The 24,872-nt window shown below is 37.4% G+C and overlaps 1 protein-coding gene and 1 pseudogene across 2 annotated transcripts in view; both read right to left on the bottom strand.

The window, feature by feature from the left end:
* Window positions 1-1,566: 1,566 nt before the first annotated feature.
* Window positions 1,567-3,193, bottom strand: LOC101674020 (annotated as a pseudogene).
* Window positions 3,194-6,876: 3,683 nt separating this feature from the next.
* Window positions 6,877-24,872, bottom strand: part of CEP97 (centrosomal protein 97) — a 31,387-nt gene continuing 13,391 nt past the window's right edge. The window contains exons 7-11 of one of the 2 annotated variants that reach the window (XM_004771979.3): window positions 23,078-23,242; window positions 22,366-22,499; window positions 17,241-17,829; window positions 12,764-12,839; window positions 6,877-11,337 (exon numbers count right to left, since the gene is read on the bottom strand). In XM_004771979.3, the coding sequence (XP_004772036.1) occupies window positions 10,633-11,337; window positions 12,764-12,839; window positions 17,241-17,829; window positions 22,366-22,499; window positions 23,078-23,242 (1,669 nt within the window). In that variant the 3' untranslated portion in view covers window positions 6,877-10,632. Of the gene's footprint in view, window positions 11,338-12,763; window positions 12,840-17,240; window positions 18,007-22,365; window positions 22,500-23,077; window positions 23,243-24,872 lie in introns of both variants that reach the window. The other variant, XM_004771978.3, reaches the window with a different exon arrangement.

The raw sequence follows: 24,872 nt of genomic DNA, 5'->3' as shown, positions 1-24,872 counted from the left end.
GCAACCAACATTAATTATTTTTACATTTACTGACCACAATGGACTCTACGGGCTTATTCAGATGTTTTCGTGGGAGAACTACATGCATGGGTGACCCGACGGATGGAAGAAAAGCAGTTTCTACAAAACGGCTGCTCTTCTGGAGTAACCATTTCATTCTCCTTCCTGAAGAAAGCCTTCCAAGGCCTGTTCATAAAAGGTGACTTCCGTTGCCTCTGCTAGAAGATGATCCACATATGATAAATTTGTGCTCTCAGTCCTATCTCCCAGACACCCCATCACCTATCTTTTATAGTTTGGCTGCCTGGTAAGCTGCAAATACTTAAACAGGAAGTGCTGACTTCTAAGTCATGGTTTGGGATCACATTAGTGACCTGATAAACCCTTTCTCCCACAGGCACTCATAATCCTGAAGCATTTGAGTCATCTTACCTATATACAGTCATTTTGGCCACAAAAAAGAGTGACCAGGACCAGGGAGGCCTGCCTATCACTACTAGATAACTGCGTATCACTTCAAATAGCTCTGCAAAGTCACCACACACCCAGTGAAAAATACTATCATACAAAAAATTCGCAATTTGGATCTTAGCCTGACTGGGGCTGACACACAGCTCTACCTCATACTAGCAGTGCCAGCCTAGGCAAATGATGTAACTTCTCTGGGCTCAATTCCTCAACTGTAAGGGGCAACAGTATCTGCACTTAGGAATAAATGAAATAACAAAAGTCCCCTAGCACAGTGTCCCAAATCTCTTCCATTAAATTTCTTACCTCAGGTTATGACACGGCATAAGGAATTTCTGAATACTACATTTATGATAATCAGACTTTGAAAGCTGGATAAAAATGAGGACATAAGTTTTGTATGTCATGATACAAAACCAAAGGAACTGTTCCTTTCTGACCTATCTGCAAAAAAGTTTTGATGCTAATTTACTCAATTTTATTTCTCTAACAACGCATGGGTCTGAGAGTTAGATAAGCAAAAAAGCAAATTAAGCCAGTTTCTGATGTAGTTAATTTGGTGGGTACTTACCAGCAACCTGGCTCCATCTCTAATGGCAGAAACTTGGGGCACAAGCACTCCTGAGCCCATGTCAGTTCCTGATTCAGTTACTTTGCTTCTGAACCCTCTGAACAAGTGACTAAAATTTGGGCCCCCAACCCCCTTAAACCATTGTTCAAAATAAGTGACTGCTGTCAGGTTAGGTATCAAACACTCTATTCCCAAAACACCATGAACCATGAGAAGATGTTGCCAAGGATAGGAGACTAGAAGGAAGAGGAATTTGGTGCCTGTATGAGTCTGTTCAGGCTGCTATAATAAAATGCCGTAGACTGGGGGGGCTTAAACAACAGAAATTTATTTTCTCACAGTTCTGAAAGTTAGAAGTCCCAGAGCAAGGTGCGAGCTGATTCAGTTCCTTGTAAGAGCTTTCTTATTGCCTTGGAGATATATACCTTTTGTTTCCTTCTTTTTTTTTTTTTTTTAAGGAACTGTGTGTGTGTGTGTGTGTGTGTGTGTGTGTGTACACAGGTCTAGAACTCAAGTACCTGGAGGCCTCAGGAGTTCTGCTGGGCAGTGCAAAGGAGCTTCTTTTCCTGCTACTTCATATCCTGTCTTTGAATGCTTCCAGCTCTCCATGCTGGTCCTCCTTCTCAGGGGGCCACAACACCCCCTTGTGCTGTATGACATAGTCCTTAAACCACCTGGCCTGACTGGCAATCCAGAACATAGTCAGCCACAGGGAAGGTTAGGTAGCATGTCCTCCAAAACACTTCCAGCTTCACTCCCATCTTGTTTCTCTATTCCCCCCTCCTCTTATAAGGATATCAGTCTCATTGGATTAGTGCCCTACCCTTATGACCTCATTTAACCTTAATTGCCTCTTGCTGAGAAAGGCAGTTTCAAGCAAGCAGTCCTTCATACATACCGCCTTAGCCTAGAACATGCCTTACCAAGAAATGAAAGAGTACTCACAGCTTGTGCTGGGCTTTTTGCCTTGTGTGGGACTTTCTTTGTGTGTTCCTTTATTTTGCTTAAGACACCTGAGAGTTCCTTCACTGCTTCCACCATTCGAGGACACACTAAGAAAACGGCCATCTGTGAATCAGAAAATTACCCTTACCAGACACCAAACCTACTGGTACCTTGATTTTGGACTTCTCAGTCCCAGAACTGTGAGAAATAATTTATGCTGTTTATAAGCCACTCCGTCCCTAGAATTCTGTTATAGCAGCCCAAATGGAACTATCCACTCAAAAGTTTTCCAAAATCACTTAGGTCATCTCCCTTTTTCTTACGCCTCTTCAGTGGATTTATGTCAATACCTAGATTCAGTTGTCGTAATCCACACTCCATCCTAAGATTGCCCTGACATCCTACTTGAAATTTGGGGGGTAAAATTTTCATATAGTAAAACTTCAGTCTTTGTGCACTATTCTAATGGTTTTAAAGCTCAGTATGTGATGATAAAGAGGTCAATTCATCAAAAAGATCTAACAGTTGTAAATAATTAGATACAAATATTAGATATTATTTAGATAAATATCAGATATACTATATAAATATATAAAGCAAATACTACCAGAACTAAAAAGAGAAATACAGAGCAGTAATATTTGGAGACTTTAATATTCCATTCTCAACGATTGATAAAGTATCCAGACAGAGAATCAATAAGGGAACAGCAGATTTGAACAATGCTACAGACCAAATGGATCTAACAGACACATATAGAACATTCCATCCAACAGCAGCAGAACACATTCTTCTCAAGGGCACCTGGAACATTTTCTAGGATAGATCATATTAGGTCACAAAACAAGTCTCAACAAATGAAAAGAAGGTAGAAATTATATCAATTATCTTTTCCAACCACAATAAAATGAAATTAGAAAACAGTAACGAGGGGAAACTGGAAAATTCACAAATACATGGAAATTAAACACATTTCTGAACATCCAATGAATACGAAATTAAAGGGATATAAAAAATATTTTGAGACAAATTAAAATAAAGACAAAATACCAAAACTTTTGGGATGCAGCAAACAGTTGGCAGAATTCTGTCAACTATTTTCAAATTTTAAAAATTTAACTTAGGGGCAGCTGGGTGGTTCAGTCAATTGAGCATCTGTCTTTGGCTGGGGTGGTGATCCCAGGGTACTGGGATTGAGCCCTGCATTGGGCTCCCTGCTCAGTGGAGAGTCTGCTTCTCCTTCTCACTCTGCTCCTCCCCCTCTACCTGTGATCCCCCTCTCTCTCAAATAATAAATAAAATCTTTAAAAAGTTTTTAAATTTAGGGGCACTTTGGTGGCTCAGTTTTTAGGCGTCTGCCTTTGGCTCACGTCATGACCCCAGGGTTTTGGGATTGAGTCCCGAGTAGGGCTCCCCACTCTGCAGGAAGCCTGCTTCTCCTCTCCCATTCCCTCTGCTTTTATTCCCTTTCTCGCTGTCTCTTTCTCTGTCAAATAAATAAATAGTCTTTATAAATTAAATAAATAAAATTTTAATTTAAAATTTTTTTTAAAAAAAGGAGGATCAGAGCAGAAGGATCTATAAGGAGCAGAATAAAGGAGCAAAAGAGGTATGGCAGGGAGGGAGTGATAACTGATAGATGGTCAGACTTGTGAAACTATTGGGGGAAATCTTAGATGTGTACAGCAGATCTAGTGGAGCACCTGGAAAAAATGAGTGGGGATACAGCCAGTCTTGGGACTAAAAAAAATAAGGCAGTTTTGTTGTTTTGTTTTTAAAGATTTTATTTATTTATTTGACAGAGATAGATCACAGAGATAGAGAGGCAGGCAGAGAGAGGAGGAAGCAGGCTCCCCGCGGAGCAGAGAGCCCGATGCAGGGCTCGATCCCAGGACCCTGGGACCATGGCCTGAGCCGAAGGCAGACGCTTTAATCCACTGAGCCACCCAGGCGCCCCAATAAGGCAGTTTTTAATTCTACGAAATTTTTTACAATACAAGAAAAGATGAGGCAACTGGGTGGTTCAATTTGTTGAGTGTCTGACTCTTGATTTTGGCTCAGGTCATGACTCCAGGGTCCTGGAATCGAGGGCTCCCAGCTCTGCAGGAAGCCTGCTTCTTCCTCTCCCACTCCTCTTGCTTGTGTTCCCTCTCTTGCTGTCTCTCTCTCTGTCAAATGAATAAATAAAATCTTTTTTAAAAAAGAAAGTAAAATATTTAAGAATAATTTAACCAAGGAGGCAAAAGGTCTTTACACCAAAAACTAAGTCATTAATGAAAGAAATTGAGGAAGACACAAATGGAAAGGAATCTTGTGTTCATGGATTTGAAGAATTAATATTTAAAAGCTCTGTACTACCCAGAGCCATCTATAAATTCAATGCAATCCCTATCAAGATTCTGATGGCATTTTTTTTACAGAAATATAAAAACATTTCTAAGATTCATATAGAACCACAATAGACCCAAATAACCAAAGCTGAAAAATAACAACAAAGTGGGAGGCATATTTCCTGATTTCAAAACTGTATTATAAAGCTACAGTAACCAAAACAGTATGATACTGGCATAAAAACAAACACATAGACCAATAGAACAGAGTCAAGAGTTCAGAAATAAACCCATGCATATATGGTCATCTAATATTTGACAAGAGAGCAAAGAATACCCAATAGGGAAAGGAAATTATCTTCAATAAATGGTACTAGGAAAACTTGATATTCATATGCTGAAGGATGAAACTGGATCTCCAAATTATACCACTCACAAAAATTAACTTGAAATGGATTAGACTTAGACATAAGACCTGATACCATAAAATTTGAAAGTTGCTAAGAGAGTAGATTTTAAAAGTTCTGAACACATACAATTATAAAACTAGATAAGGTGATGGATATGTTAAATAACGTTATTGTGGCAAACATTTTATAGTATATACATATATCAAAGAATCATATTATATACTTTATACTTACACAGTATGTCAACACTTCTCAATAAAGCTAAAAAAATTTTTTTTAATTTGAAAAAAATTGCAGCAAATATATATAATGGAATACCACTCGGCAAAAAAAAGGAATGAAATATCAGATGAATCCCAAATAATTATGCTGAGTAAAAGAAACCATACAAAATAAGAGGGGTTATGAAAAACAGACCATAACCATTAAGGAAATGAAGAATCTTTCAAGGGTGATAAATATGTTCATTATCTTGATTACTGTGATTGTTTTATGGGCAGGTATATGAGTCAAAATTTATCAAATTGTCCACTTTATTTTTTTAAGTAGGCTTCATGCCCAATGTGGAGCTTGAACTCACAACCCTGAGGTCAAGAGACACCTCTCAAATTGTCCACTTTAAATACATGAAGTTAACTGTATGCCATTTATATCTCAATAAATATATTTTTTAAAGATTTTATTTTTTTATTTATTTGTTTGACAGGCAAAGATCACAAACAGGCAGAGAGGCAGGCAAAGAGAGAGGAGGAAGCCAAGCAGAGCTTGATGTGGGGCTCAATCCCAGGACCTGGGATCATGACCTGAGCTGAAGGCAGAGGCTTTAACCCACTGAGTCACCCAGGCGCCCCTCAATAAATATTTTTTAAGGTATATAAATAATTTGGGATTCCCTGCCCTTATCAATATTTTGATTAAGCAACTGTAGTAGTCTGCTCAGGCTGCCATAACAAAATACCATTGATTAAGCGGCTTAAACAATACAAATTTATTTTCTCCTCTTTAGGGACTGGAAGTCCAAGATCTGGATCTCAGCAGGTTTGCTTTGTTGAGCTCTCTCTTCCTACCTTGCAGATGGCTGCCTTCTCACTGTGTCCTCAAGTGGCATTTCCTCTAGGCATGCACAAAGAATATCTTGTATCTCTTCCTCTTCTTACTGGGGTATACCAGTCCTATTGGATTAAGACCCCTTCTTTATGACCTTTCTTAACCCTAATTACCTCCTTGACGTACTTATCTCCAAACACAGTCACACTGGGAGGACTTCAACTTATAAATTTTAGTGGGGGATACAATTTGGTCCATAACACCAACAAACTATAGATCCTAACTGGGCCAAACTAGAAGGCTTGTGCTCTATTTACTCATTCACTCCCTAACTTTCAGCACCCAGTTTCAACAGTACCTGACAGTGTCCTCTGCGCTCTGTGAGGGATATCTGCTCTTCTCTACCCATCACCTGGAAGTAATAAAATCTATACAAGATAAAACTACTAAATTACCATTTCTTTCATTTCATATCTATTATCATAAGGCTAGGACTATTTTATTGTAAACTCATTTATATAACAATACTCTGGAACTTCCTTCGAATTCTATCTGCAATTTGTTCTGAATTTTAATTACCCACTAATTGCAAACACAATGAGTAACAACTATCACTACTAACCACTATAATAAACAGACTAATCACTCAAACAAATGTACAAACTTTTTATTTAGAATTAGACTCAAATACAAATTAAATACAAATTAAATATAATACAAAATATTTAGCTTTCATAAACAGACCATAACCACTTTAAATCATCTATTTCTAACACAAAATTAAAGAGAAATCTAAAAATAGCCCAAAAATAAATTTACTTTTAAACTCTTTTTGTTAATATTAAAATTATTATAAAATACTCAAAGAAATTTAATTAGAAAATGAACAAAGCCACTACACAGAGATTCCTGCTATCTACTAAAATCAATTTAGGAATTAAAATGTAATATGATTTCCACTCATTCACAAATAAAAAGCACCTCATTTTAAAAAGACAATTATCTGTTTCACTCTAAGGTCATGTTTTGTTTACTTGACTTTTAATTTTAATATGGCACTGTAGGTTTGATCAGTGTAAGCAATATCACTAAAAATATTTAAGTGTTCCTTACAGACCCTTTCTGTTTTACTTTATTAATAAAGGGATCATATATTTAAAAGTTAAAACATTACAATATAATAAGTGTCATTAATAAGATATATGGCAAAATAAAAATATACATTAAAAATGAAGTCTTTTGTTTTATGAATGGGAAACTGATCAGACTCGTGTTCTATATGCCATCTTCACTCCAGAAAAAAAAAAGTTTTATAGTTTATATTGTTATAAATCCAAATCTAAGAATCTGCACCAAAAAAAGTAACAAGGAGATAGTATAGTATCTTAAGCTCATGTTATATCTGAAAATACTTACAAAAAGTGTAACTAGACTTGCATTAAGTAGATAACAGGAAAATACTATTACAGAGTTTACATATCTAAAATAACCCAAAACAAAAATAAAAGTCCACACTTTCCACACTCAAGAATGGCACCCACATTATTCAAGAATAAAGTTATCTGCATATATGCAAACCAGTGTGTGGCTAAATATTTTCCTAAAACATGCATATTACGAGGCCTTTCATAATTAAGCTTATAGAACCAAACTATATGGTGTTTATATCAACCGTCATGATTGGACATTTCTGCACAACAAGAGAGTTAAAACTCTGTCATCTGTTGTTCTGTAAAACTGAAGAAGAAATCTAAACAAACTCAGGATTTCACTAGAAAATCTTAGATATCTCAGCAACCTGTTATACTTCTTGTTATGAAATAAATGGATTCCAGATGCAATTATACTTTTACATTTTTAATCTCTAGAAGTTCTCTTTAAAAACCATTTTAATGGGCGCCTAGGTGGCTCAGTTGGTCGTGATCCTGGAGTCCCAGGATAGACAGAGTCCCCACATCAGACTCCCTGCTCAGCAGGGAGTCTGCTTCTCCCGCTGACCTCTCCCCTCTTATGCTCTCTCTCTCTCATTCTCACTCTGTCTCTCAAATAAATAAATAAAATCTTTAAAAAATGATCTTAATGATATCACATTTCTCAGAGAAAATTTACTCAGACTTCTGAACAACTTAGTCATTATCTACAAGCAATTTTCATTCAAGTGGTAGGATTCTAGCTCTGTCAGTTTTTTTTTTCCTCTTTCAAAGAGAATGAAAAATACACAAAGATTTTCCTACTGACTCACTAAATGTATAATTAATAGTGTGTAATAATAAATTTTGGAATACAATAACTTTTTAAGTTTTCACAGTTTATTACTACTAACTAGCTATAACATCAGCAAGTCACTTAATTCTCTATACTTTTTCATCCTTAAAACAAAGAGATTAGAATAGATAATTGCTAAGATTCCTTCCAATTTTCACATGGTAAGATGCTGTGCTTCTGGAGGAATATCTCGATATATTGAATTTTCTATATATAAAGAAAACTGATACGAACTAAAATAACACAGCTAAACTAATCCTCTCCTATAAGAAAAAACACAAAGACCATGTTAAAGCTCAACTTCCCAAACTTTACTAGATTCATTCTCTCTTTAGCCAGACCAATGAATAGCCCATGACATAACACCAAATATCTTACTTAATTACATAAGTTATTTTATATTACACTGTAAACTTATTAAAATATATTGTCTCTGCCACAATTTTCCTGCATTCTAATTTACATTATTTTCATTCTATCTACATTCAAAATAATCTATACAGTTGAGTAGGGAGCAACTGAATATTCTTCCACTTCAAAACACTAGTAAAGTTAAATCTAATGACGAGCAGAACATTAACCATTACTATAAACTGTCAATTTTAAAATAAAAGCATACTAATATTATTTATTGGCTAGAAAAACAAAGCAAAGGTAAAAAAAGGAAATCTTGCCGACAAACACTAATATTCAATGAATTTAGTTGTACTGTGCCATTTCTTAGAAAAAGAGGGAGAAGATATCAGCAGAAACCTACTTAGGCAATACTGAACCACAACATTTTAGGGACTTTTATGAGAAATTAATGTACCATAAATCAGCACTTTGGTATTTAGTGCAGTGCAAGTTGTTTTTTCTAACTATGGGCAGCAAATGAGGCACTTAACTGTAAAATAGAAAAATAGGGTATATTTAAGAAGAAATTCAAAATCACCCATAAAAGATAATTAGCATTATTCAAAAAGTAAAAAATTCTATTTTTATTTAATGTGCATTCAACATTACACATGCTTCAGTATGGAAAATTTTGAATGTAAGACGGCTGTTTCATTTATAAGAGACAGAAAATATTTCCTTTTCAAGAGACTCTGAATTTCTGAGAATGAAATCTAAGTCTTCTCAACCTGAGTGCTACATATTTATAAACCAAGAAAAATACATCTTACCCATACCGGAGAAAAGTTTCTAGCTATCAACAAAGTATAACATGTAATCCCCAACTTTATTCTTGAAGGATCATAAGTTTTTATTTTATATAACTTCGAAGAAAGGGATCTAGTGACTGTAACAGAAAAATGAATAGATATTTAGCACCTAAATTTAGAACACTTAAGTATTGCCATAGTTTTAAATAGTTGTATGTCCAAAGATTAGGGGAAATCAGATATATGCTGTTCAATGATACTACAACATTCTCAAAGATTAATATATTAAGCTTCCTTGATTTGCAAATGCACCCATCAATAACATTCAACACAATATTATCATTTCTTCCTGAAGTTACAGATATATATTCTTCTTAACAAGAAATAAGTGAAGTTTATATTTTTTTAACCACCACTAAATTGCCTTCCAAATGTGGCACTTTTCCAGAGATTTGGATAGAAAATAGACCTTTTAAAAAGTCATATTCTACCATTAATATTATTTTAAATGTTCTTCATTGTGAAGCGGAGGTCAAAAAATGAAGTAAATGGCCATGGACCTTCTGCTGAAATACATAAGCAAATATAATGCAGGGTCAGAGAAGATGAACATATGCTAATTTCTGGCAAGGAAGTTGGCACATAAATGCTTATCTGTAGGGTAAAAAAGCACTGAATGAAAAGATAATGTCTGCTGTGACATTATTCCAAGCAAATGGAGCCTAGCATCTGCTTTCTCCACATCTAAGAGATATTCTAGTCATGCCTCTTTAAATAAGCTTGATTTTAATTCCAGATGGAACACTTTACTTCATATGTTAAAACTGACAGATGGCATTAAAGTTTTCCATGAGTCAATTATATTCATTTCCTCTGAAAAACCTTATAATCTTACCTTTTCTCCCTATTTGCTCATAAGAAGGCTTTTCTTGATTCATAAGGGAGGACAAAAGGCTTAAAAATATATGTTCTTATTCCAAGGAGGCTGGAAAAATTTCTATAGTTCACAGTCCTTATACTTGTCATCTACACTCACTTTAACAAGTTGCATTCCTTACTGCATAATCAATTTCCTCACATACAGAAAAATCTAACTTCTCTTATATATATCTTTAAGGTAAACTATTCAATTTTCTTGAAAGATATTCTAGTTTATTTTTTGAAAGGAAATGAGTACATTAAAAAACAAGAACACTGTTGATGCAATTCAGTTATTATGAAATAAAGTGCATATAGCTTTCAACATAAATATTGTTTGACAGATTACAGCTAATAGCTAATAAAATCAAAATGAAGATTCAGCCCAGTCTCTAAAATATGAAAAACATGAGATAAGAATACAAATTATATATAAATAGTAAGAAAAATGGGGTGATATTCCCCTTCACAAAAAAAAAAAAAAGACAACTGAAATTCTTAAGAAGCTTTCTCCTCCCAAGCAACCACACATGCTACACTGTAATACCAACATGCAATACCTGAAATTTAGAATCACAGTCTGACTGTTGCCCTTGAACTTCAGCATTTAATTTACAATTTTCTGGTGCCTGGCTGATTTCATCTTGCAAAGTAGGAGATATGCCATGAGTATCATCTACAGAAGCACCATCAGACAAGGCATCTAACTTTTCAGGGGAAGAAGGTATGTCAAGCTTACTATCTCCTGTCCCTTCATCAAAATTTGTCCTCTCATCAGCATCTTCTAGCTGTTGAACTGAAGTTAAATACTGCTCAAGTAGACTATTATCCTGCTCATTGTTTAAGCTTTCCTTATTCCATTCACTGTGTTCATCAGTGACATCCCCTGTATCTGACTCTTTGCTATATTTGACTGTGTCAATGGAATTCCCCATTATGGAACTTTCACTGCCTTCTGTGGAACTTTTCTCAAAATCCAGAGAATCCTGCAAACAGTGAACTTGGTCTGTTAGGGAAGAATGAAAACCAGAGTCTGGAAATTCTGGTAAAGATTTCTCTTGAGGAGCCTCCTCAGGAGCAATGAACCAATCAGAATTTTGATCAGAAGAGGGCTCCTGACTTTGGGTGAATAATGGATGTTTAGAGGGCACAAGAGTACTTGATACAGGAGGAACATCAGTATGCCAAGAACTTAGACGCTGATCCACCATCTGTTGCCAAGCTTGTAGAGACCTTACCTGTAAACCAAAGGATATAATTTTATTATAAAACAAAAATCATGCCTGTTTTACAATGTTCTTTGAGCTTTTCCCCCCAACACTCATGAAGTTGGTAAATGGCAGATGGCAGAACTGGAGTTAGAAACGGCCTGACTCCCCTTATCCTTTCCACAGCAATCCCAGCCTAAACCAGGCTGGTGCAAGTGGTACATGTTCTTGGTAACAAAAGGTCCTCACCAGGAGAATCAGGATGAGCCAAAGCAATTCTCTTGCTACTACTAGAAAAACAAACAGAAGCACAATAGCCTTGACTAAGGGGTCAATAATGTACTCAATAGAAACTGAAGTCTATTGAGTAAGACATGTTAGAGCCCAGGGTAAGTAGATTCTCTAAAATAAATATTTCAATGTAGATATCCATTTAGGATAGAATTTTTAAATATTATCTTACAATATAGCATATACAACTCTAAAATATCCAAAAGATCCTGAGTTCTTGATAATATAGCCTTTACATTTTTAACGTACAATCAAAATCTCAAAATTTTACAATTAAATCTGCAAGAAGAAAGCAATATATAGAATCTTTTAGTTTCTCTTTGACCACCCTCCCAGGAAATCACTGACAGCAGTTTGATACATGTCCTTCTAGACCTTTTACTATGTTTTCAAATATACACAAAGTTTTTAATATCAAGCAGAACCTTAAGTTCTGCAACTTGCTGTTTTTCACTGAACAATGTTATTCTGGAGAACTTTTTACATCAGTCCATACTGCTACCTTATTCTTTTTAATTGTTCCATAATGTTCTATGGTATTGTTATTCTATAATTTAATTACTCCCCTAATATTAGTAATTATAAAACCTTAGAAATCAATAACTATTTCTTAATCTTATGGATAAAATCCTATTATAGCAAGTTCTTTTATAAAAATATTTCTAAGAAATTATCAAGGAAATGTTTGATGAGATAAAATAAAAGTAAAATTGATTGTCTGAACAGTCCCTGAAGTATGTTATTAGAAGATTTAAACTCTCAAGAAGTCATGTGCACGTTTTAGGACATGCATATCAGAGCTATCATATACTATCTTAGTCACCTTTCATTCAAATATTCCAAAGAGGTAAAACAAGATAGATGGCTAGAGAAAACTTTTAATTGAGTATTTTCTGCCTCTTGGAAAGTTATAACATCCCTCGATTTAGTCACTTTCCTTCATCTTTATAGTTCTTTATCTTTCCCGTCAAAATTATCACAATATTTTTCTTTAAATAAAATCTAACAAAATTCACTGTTCTTATTCAGTTAGTGGCAAAGAACACATATTACATCCTTAACTTCGAGAAACTTCTCAATATGCCTGACTACTCTATGATTATCTCAATAAATCTAGAATTTTTCTTGGTTCACACATTAGGTAAATCAGCAGGAATGGGTTTACCTGGTTCCAAAGGAATCTGACAGCCTCTTCTTGTACAAATTTTTTAATACGTTCTTCATCTCTTTCTTTTCTTAATCTACAATAATTCAAAATCCATTACTGACACAAAGAAGGTGCTTTGACTTGCGCCTATTGTTACAATAATAGACACATGTACTGTATTAATAGTCTAATAACTGCCCTTCCCGCTTTTAGAATATCTAAGCTGAAACTTTAAACTATGACTCAATGTAGAAGCTAAATGGATGTAAATGAAACTCAGATTATGTTGGTTCTACAAAGTATTGCTAATGATGAAAAATAAAATAAAATATTAAATGGCTCTTTATTGGGCCTTTATTTCCCAGCCAAAAACACCAAAGGCACAAGAGACAGAAAAGAGCAGCTGTTCAAAGGCTACAAAACATCAGAGGATTAGAATCACAGTTGACAAGCCATCTTCTAAGAGACTAATAGGACTAATCCCATCAAACTTCAGTCCCCATTTGCCCAGGTCCCTGACATATTCCTTGCTATCATCAAAGGACCTCCCCATCCATCACTTCCCCTTATTCATTAAATATTCATCTGGGCTCATTGCTGCCCTCTCCATACTTAGGCATGTCACCAACCTAAGGCTCCATTAGTTCTCTGTTATCGTCCACAATGTCACCACCATTTTGTTCTACTTCTGACCCAATTCCCAAGTTTCTCCAGACCCCCAAGCTCTTCTCCTGTGCCATCTGAGACCTCAGATTTATAACTGGCAAACTCCCTTATTGTCTCAACCTCTATTGTGAAATCTTCTTTGACCAAATCAGACCTACTGCAGATGACTCTGTAGCCCTCTCAAGTGGAAGCTATTCTGGGACACCTGGCTAGCTTGGTTGGTAAAGCATGTGACTCTTGATCTCAGGGCTCAAGCCCCATGTTGAGCATGGAGCCTACTGGGGAGAAAAAAAAAAAGTGGAAGCTATTTTTTTCATTCAAACATCAGGGTCAGAAGATTGCTTCTACTGTCAACAACTGTTCTTTTGCCTTCCTGCTTGAAGAACTCCTGCCATCTGGCTAAATTTCTCTACTCTTTTTCAAGTACTAGCCTCCCAGAATCTGCCTGCAATCACTGAAATCTCAGCACCAGTCTCTTTCCACTTCATACCTATCATCATTTCTAGAGATCTCAGTATTCACATGGATGCCCTCTCTAACAGTAATCCACCCTACATCATTCATCCTCAAAGTCTCTCTCTAGACCCAACCATTTTGTTTTTATTTAAAGTTTTTTCTTTTTTTTTAAGATTTTATTTATTTATTTGACAGAGAGCGCTCACAAGCAGACAGAGAAATAGGTAGGGAGAGAGAGGAGGGAAGCAGGTATGCTGAGCAGAGAGCCAGATGTGGGGCTCAATCCCAGAACCCTGGGATCATGACCTGAGCTGAAAGCAGAGGCTTTAACCCACTGAGCCACCCAGACACCCTAGACCCAATCATTTTTGACTACACCATTTTCAAAAATGATTTCAAGCACCCACACAAACCACTAACCCCATCTTCCCAGTTCACTGGCTCTTGTACCGCCCCCCATGCAACAATCTAGACATCCAACCTTCATCCAGACCTCCAAACTAATGATCCCTGCCTCCTCCTGTCTCTCCTTTTACCTTCTGTAAATTCCAAGATCCACTGTTATAATGATTCCCTCCCAAATATCTTCGGGCTCCTTTGCCCTTCCCTCTCTCTTCTACTATATTCACCTGGGAAAAAAACATTCCTGGCAGACCATGCCTAAGTCAGAATAGAACACCTGAAAATTGTTGTTGTTTTTTTTTTAAAGATTTTATTTATTAATTTGACAGAGAGAAATCACAAGTAGATGGAGAGGCAGCCAGAGAGAGAGAGAGAGGGAAGCAGGCTCTCCGCTGAGCAGAGAGCCCGATGCGGGACTCGATCCCAGGACTCTGAGATCATGACCTGAGCCGAAGGCAGCGGCTTAACCCACTGAGCCACCCAGGCGCCCCTAGAACACCTGAAAATTGTTAATGAAACTCATACAGCCTCACCTATTGTTTTGCATTTTAAGTTTTTCCTCACAGTAATAATCCTCCATTTTCCCTTAAGTTCACTTTTAAGATGAATACCTCACACTTCACATCTCTTTTCTTAAACCTTCTACAACCTCAACCCTCTTATTTTCAAATGTTGACCATGTCTTCTGTATCACTGAAAAAAGAGAAGCATTCATAAAACAGAACTTCTGCTTCCCATTACTGGGTATTTACCCCAAAGATACAGATGTAGTGAAAAGAAGTACCCCAATGTTCATAGCAGCAATGGCCATGGTCGCCAAACTGTGGAAAGAACCAAGATGCCCTTCAACGGACGAATGGATAAGGAAGATGTGGTCCATATACACTATGGAGTATTATGCCTCCATCAGAAAGGATGAATACCCAACTTTTGCATCAACATGGACAGGACTGGAAGAGATTATGCTGAGTGAAATAAGTCAAGCAGAGAGATCAATTATTATATGGTTTCACTTATTTGTGGAGCATAAGAAATAACATTGAGGACATGGGGAGATGGAGAGGAGAAGGGAATTGAGGGAAATTGGAGGGGGAGATGAACCATGAGAGACTATGGACTCTGAAAAACAACCTGAGGGTTAAGAAGAGGTGGGGGGTAGGAGGTTGGGGGTATTATGGAGGGCACATATTGCATGGAGCACTGGGTGTGGTGCACAGACAATGAATTCTGCTACACTGAAATTAAATTTTTAAAAAGCGCTATCTTAAAAAAAAAGAACTTCTGCTTCCCTCCCATCCCATCAAACCTACTATCTTACCTGCTTCTGCTCCTGCTCCTACCTCAGGCCACTCCCTCTCCTTGTGCTCTGGATCCCTTCTTTCACCTTCTTAAGAACTTCAACCTTGCATTTCTCCTTTCTTTCAGATTTCCCCTCTTTTTAAAATCATTCTATCAACACATAAACATGCTCTATATCTCCCATCTTTAAAGAAGAATTTTCCTTAACTCCAGATTCTATTCCAGCAACATACCTCAAATGGGATCCCCCATAAAGGAACTGGCTACACTCACTCTTTACCTCTCATTCACAATTCAACCCGTTCCAAACTGCCTGATTCCACTACATACTGAAGCTGCTTTTAGGAAATTCACTAGGCAAGAAAGGGTTAACTCAGCAGACTTGGGGTGTTCTAACCCCACATTCCAAAGAAAGGACTGGTGGGGAGATAATGTCCAAGTCCTTGGAATATCCTGCTTGATAAGAGTATCTGTATATATATGGGGTTTGGGGCCAAACCAGATAGTTATGCTAACAGTGTGCTTTCAGGTGAATGATTATCTGTTTTGTTCACCTACAGTCCTGATAGAGACATGGTATCAGTCTGACCTTGGGTAGGAGCTAAGGTGTAAGTAGTTAAGGTTAGTCACATAGGCACTCAATGCCTACAAGACTGACACCCAATAAAAACCCTGTAGTCAGGGCTTCAGTGAGTTTCCCTGCTTGGCAATATTTTGTATGTGTTGTCACACATCAATGCCAAGAGACTCAGCCCTATCTATACAACTCCACTAGAAGAAGACAAGAAGCTTGTACCTGCTCTCCTAGACTCTGTCCTATGCACCTTTTTTCTTTGCTGACTTTAATCTGTATCCTTTCATTTGAACACACCATAGTCATTAACAGAATAGCTTCCCCAAGTTTTGTGAGTCCATTTAGCAAATCATCAAACCTGAGAATAGTCCCAGGGTCCCCCAGTATAGTCACTAATAGCCTCCAGCTTCTAAATTAAACATATAATCCTCTGTTCTCCCTATGGTACCTCTCTTCTCTGCTAAAACATTTCCCTATCAAAGTTGTGACGCACACCCTGTCTTCCTAGAACACTGGCTGCCCCTTCCCAGTCTCTTTTACTGCTTCCTCCCCTTCCACTTGATAATATTAATAAATATTGCTTGCTGCAAAACTAATACTCAAAATAAATATATGAACTCCTAATTTTCCTGGTTGGCAGTCAGTAATGTCAGCCACAGAAGTGAGGAATAATTCCTACCATTGTCCCAGACTTTTAGTCCCTTTTAAGTCCCCACTCCTTTCTTTAATTCTGTATCATCTACTGGGCTCCATGTAGACTTTCTCATCTTCTCATTCTTATGCTTATTCCATTTTTCTTCATTTTCTGTACCTCTCTATGTTTAGGTTTATAAATACCTATAAGACAAGCCATTGTTCAACATTTATTGCTACACTGCATCAATGTACCAACAGCCATGCTAACAATGGAGATACATACGGCAGTTCCTGTCCTCAAGATGCTTTCAGTATGTTATAGGAGACAAGGAAACCAAGAACGGCAACAGGGTATGAAGTGTCCTGACCATGACAGCAATGGCTCAGTGTTCTGAATCAACTCTAAGACTCTGACACTCCCAAATCAACAATACAGCACCTAAACAAGAACTTTTGACTTACCTCCTTATTTCATCAGTTAAGCAAACAATGTGTTCCTGCATTCTGCGCAGCCGAATTTCATGACGCACATCTTTAGCTTGGGGGTTGTAGTTCCTGACATAAAAGCCCCGCCAATAGGCCTGAAGTTTCGTGGCTGCTTCATTTAATTTCTGAAGGGCAACTTTATCTTGTCCCAAAGCAACAGATCTCTGGGTTAAAACCCCACAGGGAAGTTTCTCTGAAGCTACAGATTCTCCGCTGCCTGGCTGTGTATGGAAAACACTGTGTCCAACTGACTCAGGAAAAGATGTAAGACCATGGGCGTCATCCTTCAAGACAGCACTAGTTACTGTTGGCTCCAGACATGGTAAGAGCCCATCTTTCTCATTTACCTCTGTAGGGATGACACTTTCCTTCATTTGAACAGAATTCTCATTTGTAGTCCAAAACGCCTTTTCCTCTTCCTTATTAAAGTCCTGGTTTTCCAGCCCTTTCACAGATTCCTCTGCAATACCATCATCTTCTAGGCCCAAGTTAATGCCCTGTAGCCTCAGCTCAACTGTAGGTGATACTGGAGAGAGTCCTGAAGCAACTGGCATAAAAGTGGACTCTGAAGAGAGAAGACTACAGTTTAACTTGTCCTCATCTGTCTGTATGTCTTCCAAGTGCAGATCATTTCGAGAATATCTTGTAGTGTGTACAGAGGTTGGAAAGTTATTCTTAACAGCATATAATTGATCATCGTTACTCTTAATCCCAACCCAAGAATTGACTTGGATGACGGGTTCTAGAAGAATCAACAAAGTATCATTGAAACCACTAAATATTTAAAAAGATTTTTAGTTGTATCTTTGTAATGAAATCTAACCCCTGAAATATAGTACAATATGATAAAATGCTTTGGGGATTTCCTCCAATATGCCTAAAACATCAATAAAAGACTTTTGTTTTTAATTATATCAATTCTTTTTTTTTTTCTTTTTTAAAGATCTTTACTTATTTATTTGACAGAGTGAGAGAGAGATCACAAGTAGGCAGAGAGGCAGGCAAAGAGAGAGGGGAAGCAGGCTCCGGGAGCCCGATGCGGGGCTCAATCCCAGGACCCTAAGACCAAGACCTGAGCCAAAGGCAGAGGCTTAACCCACTGAGCCACCCAGGCACCTCCAAACCAAAGACTTTTAAGAAAACAAATTCTTGCAATAATCATTAGAATTTCAAAGTATCAAGTCAATAAAAAAAGGCAGCAACTCTCTGAATATTTTTTAAACATTAGAAATAAAGCACAGTGAAGGAAACAATCAACAAAATGGAAAGGCATAGGAGAAGATACTCGCAAATGACATATCTAATAAAGGGTTAGTATCCAAACATTTAAAGAATTGATATAACTCAACACCCAAAAAACAAATAATCCGATCAAAAATCAGAAGACAGTGGGTTAAAGCCTCTGCCATTGGCTCGGGTCATGATCCCAGGGTCCTGGGATCGAGCCCCACATTGGGCTCTCTGCTCGGCAGGGCGCCTGCTTTCTCCCCTCTCTCTCTGCCTGCCTCTCTGCTTACTTGTGATCTGTCTGTCAAATAAAAAAAATAAAAATAAAAAAAAAATCAGAAGACATGAACAGACATTTCTCCAAAGAAGACAACACAGATGGCCAACAGATGCATGGAAAGATGCTCAACATCTTTCAAATGCAAATCAAAACTACAATGAGATATCACCTCCCAACTGTCAGAATGGCTAAAATCAGAAACACAAGAAATAACAACTGATGGCAAGGATGTAGTGAAAAAGGAACCCCTGTGCACCGTTGGCAGGGATGCAAACTGGTGCAGCCACTGTGGAATACAGGATGGAGGTTTCTCAAAAAGTTAAAAACAGAACTACCCTATGATCCAGTAATCGCACTACTAGATATTTACCAAAAAAATACAAAAACACTAATTCAAAAGGATACATGCACCCCTCTGTTTACTGCAGCATTATTTACAATTGCCAAATTATGGAAGCAGCCCAAGTGTCCATCAATAGAAAAATGGATAAAGAAGATGTGAAATATTTATATACACACACACAATGGATTAATATTCAACCATTATAAGGAATGAAATTTTGCCATCTGCAACAACACGGATGGATCTAGAGAGTACACTGCTAGTGAAATAAGTTAGTCAGAGAAAGACAAATACCATATACCACTCATAGGTGGAATTTAATAAAAAAAAACAGATGAGCAAAGGAAAAAAGAGAAAGAGAAAAACCAAGAAACAGACTGAGCCACAGAAAACAAACTGAAGGTTACCATAGGAGAGGTAGATGGAGGGATGAGTGAAATAGGTGATGGAATTAAGAAGGGCACTTACCAAGATGGACATTGAGCAATGCATGGAATTGTTTAATCACTGTATTGTACATCTGAAACTAATATAACTCTGTATATTAACTATATTGGAATTAAAATTAAAAACTTAAAAAAATAATTATTATTGGGGGTTGGGGGCAGGTCAGGCCTATGGAATGCTTTGGTCCTGGGCTGTGGGTGAGCGTGGGTGATCCCCTGAGGAGTGGCCCTCCATCCTGAGGCAGTACTGGCGGCTCCTGGATGCTCCTCCCCATTTTCTTTCCTTTACCTCGTCTTCCCAGTGTGATTTTCTTGAAAAGGCATTTGACAAAGTACAGCCATCCTTTCCTGATCAAAACTCTTCAAAGTGTAGGGATAGAGGGTACATACCTCAATATCATCAAAGCCATCTACGAAAAACCCACCATGAATATAATTCTCAATGGAGAAAAACTGAGAGCTTTTCCGCTAAGGTCAGGAACACAGCAGGGATGTCCATTATCACCACTGCTATTCAACATAGTACTAGAAGTCCTAGCCTCAGCAATCAGACAACAAAAAGAAATAAAAGGCATCCAAATCAGCAAAGAAGTCAAACTATCACGCTCTGCAGATGATATGATACTCTATGTGGAAAACCAAAAAGACTCCACTCTAAATCTGCTAGAACTTGTACAGGAATTCAGTAAAGTGTCAGGATATAAAATCAATGCACAGAACTCAGTTGCATTTCTTCACCCCAACAAGACAGAAGAAAAGGAAATTAAGGAGTCAATCCCATTGACAAGTACACCTAAAACCATAATATACGTAAGAATAAACCTAACCAAAGAGGCAAAGAATCTGTACTCAGAAAACTATAAAGTACTCATGAAAGAAATTGAGGAAGACACAAAGAAACGGAAAAATGTTCCATGCTCCTGGATTGGAAGAACAAATATTGTGAAAAGGTCTATGCTACCTAAAGCAATCTACGCATTTAATGCAATCCCTATCAAAATCCCATCCATTTTTTTCCAAGAAATGGAACAAATTTCCTAAAATTTGTATGGAACCAGAAAAGACCTCAAATAACTAGAGGAATATTGAAAAAGAAAGCCAAAGTTGGGGGCAACACAATTCCAGACTTCAAGCTCTCTTACAAAGGAGTCATCATCAAGACACTATGGTACTGGCACAAAAACAGACACATAGATCGATGGAACAGAACAGAGAGCCTAGAAATAGACCCTCACCTCTATGGTCAACTAATCTTTGACAAAGCAGGAAAGAATGTCCAATGGAAAAAAGACAGTCTCTTCAACAAATGATGTTCGCAAAATTGGACAGCCACAAGCAGAAAAATGAAACTGGACCATTTCCTTACACCACACACGAAAATAGACTCAAAATGGATGAAGGACCTTAACATGAGAAAGGAATCCATCAAAATCCTTGAGGAGAACACAGGCAGCAGCCTCTTGGAACTCAGCTGCAGTAACTTCTTTCTAGGAACATCGCCAAAGGCAAGGGAAGCAAGGGCAAAAATGAACTATTGGGACTTTGTCAAGATCAGAAGCTTTTGCCCTGCAAAGGAAAACAGTTAACAAAAGCAAAAGACAGATGACAGAATGGGAGAAGATACTTGCAAATGACATATCAGATAAAGGGCTAGTATCCAAAAATCTATAAAGAGTTTATCAAACTCAACACCCAAAGAACAAATAATCCAATCAAGAAATGGGCAGAGGACATGAACAGACATTTCTGCAAAGAAGACATCCAAATGGCCAAGACACATGAAAAAGTGCTCCACATCACTCGGCATCAGGGAAATACAAATCAAAACCACAATAAGATACTACCTCACACCCGTTAGAATGGCTAAATTAACAAGTCAGGAAATGACAGATGCTGGCGAGGATGCAGAGAAAGGGGAACCCTCCTACACTGTTGGTGGGAATGCAAGCTGGTGCAGCCACTCTGGAAAACAGCATGGTGGTTCCTCAAAAAGTTGAGAATGGAGCTACCCTAGGACCCAGCAATTGCACTACTAAGTATTTACTCTAAAGATGCAAATGTAGTGATCCGAAGGGGCACATGCACCCCAATGTTTATAGCAACAATGTCCGCAATAGCCAAACTATGGAAAGAACCTAGATGTCCATCAACAGATGAATGGATAAAGAAGATGTGGTAATATATATACAATGGAATACTATGAAGCCATCAAAAGAAATGAAATCTTGCCATTTGTGATGATGTGAATGGAACTACAGGGTATTATGCTTAGTGAAATAAGTCAATCAGAGAAAAACAATTATCATATGATCTCCCTGATATGAGGAAGAGACAATGTGGGGAGTCTGGGAGGTAGGAAAAGAATAAATGAAACAAGATGGGATCAGGAGGGAGACAAACCATAAGAGAATCTTAATCTCACAAAACAAACTGAGGGTTGCGGGGGTGGGGGGATGGGAAGGAGAGAGTGGTAGAGTTATGGGCATTGGGGAAGGTATGTGCTATGAAGTATGTAAACCCAGCGATTCACAGACCTGTACCCCTGGGGATAATATACATTATATATTAAATTTTTTTTTTAATCTCAAAAAAAATTATTATTGTGACAAAACTAATAAAAATTAACACTTTAAAATATAGTAATTTTACATGTGTGTCTGTATAGATACATACATAAAATATAAGACCTAAATGTTCACTTAAGTAAACAAAAAATTATGAAAATGTGTATTTATTTCCCTTTTATGGTACTGAACAGATGGAACAACTTGGAGAAAAAGGACCACAGATCGATCAATTTCATACCGCTTTCCTCGACTATCTGGCCATCTTGAACAGGGCTTGAATGCTCAGGTACAAGGGGTGCTTTTGTATCAACAGGAGCAAGAGAGGCTAGCTCTTCACTTTGGCTTTGGTTCATCAATTGTCTCTGGTGAAACCTAAAAATTAGTAACATCTGATGTGACTTAACACAAACCACAAAAAGAAAGTTTTCCTGCTTCTTACATAATCCTGTCAAAGCGGTAGAGATTTAAGTTTTCAAAGTAGGTATCTTTTATCACCACCAAATTACAAAGTCAAGTTTGAAAGCACTGGATAGAAAGGTTAAATCACAATCACATAGACAGCCTCATAGGCACACACATGCACAAACACTCAAAGGCAGGCTCTCTGATAAAGTGACTAGTTCACACTTCTAGCTTCACTTCTTAATGTTACTATTAAAGAACCCATATGAAACACCTACGTTAAAGGACAAATATATTTTTAAAAAACCCCAGTCTCCACACTGCTCGGCTCTCCCCACTCAGGAAATGACTAACAATGCACCTGCTGTAGAGCAGGCTGGACAGCACTGCACAGTTTAGTTCCCCTGCAGGACTGCTGCAGTGACAAGGGGCCTGAGTGCCCAGAAATGTGGGTCACAGCACTTGCCCCAGTCCTACTAACCATGCAGGAAAGACTGAGAGATATTTCCACTTGTGAATTATCAGGTGCTACAAATAAAGGGGCTTACCTCTGTTTGCTCAGAATCTTCTCTAGTTTGGCATCCTCTGCAGTTTGAAGACCCAGTGTGGAAGTTAGAGGACAGATGGTAGCCAGATACTGCACAAGCTGGATATGCTGGCCTGGCCGGTATGCTCTCCCCTTGCCTTGACTGTAGAGCCATTCAGCTTTCAAACTGGAGGTGGGGAACAAACAATGAACCAGCATAGATACATTTTGAAGCAACAATGATTTTCCTTCTTAACTTAAAGCATCACTGGATGATGTTCATAAATAAAATTCAGTTAAGTTTGTTTTATTTTTTTCCTTAACCTTTCCTTCTGATTCATTCCCTTTGCTCTTCTAATGTTTTAAACCTCTGTTCTCGCTTAGGGGCACTTCCCTAGAGTTGCACTCACAGCTCCAAATATCTTTAAATTATTTTCAAAGAAGCAATGAGTATTCCCTCTATTCACCATCAAACTAAAGTACGTAAATATATCAATTACATTTAAATCCATTAATTCATAATGACAGTAAAAAAAAAAAAAAAAGCTAATTGGTCACAGCTAGAGGACGCTAGTGAACCATCAAACTCATTACTTTTAAAAACTGGTTAAATAAAAAGAATTCAATATCAATAATTCTATCTTTCCTATACAATCTATATACCAGGAAGGACCAAATAGAGGTATTCCAGCTAATAAAATGAATGGATTAAAATCTCACCATTTCTCTTGGAACACTGAAAAAATAAAATTAAGTTAAAAAATTTAAAAATTTAAAAAATAAAATCTCACCATTTTGAAGCTCTCAGTGAATGAATTAATAGTTTTAGGCATTGATCATTAATAGCTACTAATAACATGAAGGACAACCAAACATTGTGTGTTGTGTGTGTGTGTGTGTGTGTGTGTGTGTCTTGACAGGACCCAAAAGTGGTCCTCTCCACTAAAAAGCCTAAATCTGATGAAACCTCCACATCCTCCTACCAATCTACAGGAAATATAAGAAGGGACACAGGGATTTAGTCAGCAAAATAGGTATAGTGGGAAACTCTACAGGACATATAATCTCATTTTTTTCAACAACAACCAAAAAAGAGAAAAGAAAGCAAAGAAAATGAAAAAGAAGAAACCTATAAATTAACAGAGATTTAAAAGCATCATCTTGGACACCCAGCCAAGCTCTGTGTGATCGTACCACAAGCACATGAGAACCACCGAATATGCATGGCCAACCCATGGAGCATTCAGTAACAAATTAAAGTTTTAAGTCACTAAAAAAGCAAGAAATTTAAAAGAATATCAACCAAATCCAATGGGGAGCCTTATTTGGATCCTGTTTCCAAAAAAACCATTTAAAAACTGCATTTATGAGGACTTTTAGAAACATAAGCACTGCACTAATAATACCTGAAGTTACTAAGGAATTGTGAAATTTTTGAGATATGATAATAGTATTGTAGTTATTTCATTAAGAGCCTTTATCCTTCATTTATTTATTTATCTATTTATTTATTTTTAGATTTTTTGTTTTTTTAGGGGGGAAGCAGGCTCCCTGCACAGCAGACAGCCCAATGCAGGGCTCAATCCCAGGACCCTGGGATCATGACCTGAGCCAAAGGCAGAGGCTTTAACCCACTGAGCCACCCAGGAGCCCCAATATTTTATTTATTTATTTGACAAAGAGAGAGAGAGCGCACACATGCAGGGGGAGCAGCAGAGGGAGAGGGAGAAGCAGGCTCCCATCTGAGCAGGGAGCCCAATGCTCCCTAGGACTCAATCCTGGGACCCCGGTATCATGACTTGAGCCGAAAGCAGAAG

The sequence above is a fragment of the Mustela putorius genome, unplaced genomic scaffold (genome assembly GCF_011764305.1).
Source record: "Mustela putorius furo isolate JIRA1106 unplaced genomic scaffold, ASM1176430v1.1 tig00003834_pilon_pilon_pilon, whole genome shotgun sequence".
Taxonomy (NCBI): domain Eukaryota; kingdom Metazoa; phylum Chordata; class Mammalia; order Carnivora; family Mustelidae; genus Mustela; species Mustela putorius.
Note: the sequence above shows the minus strand (reverse complement) of the source record. Positions and strands in the feature narration are given on the sequence as shown.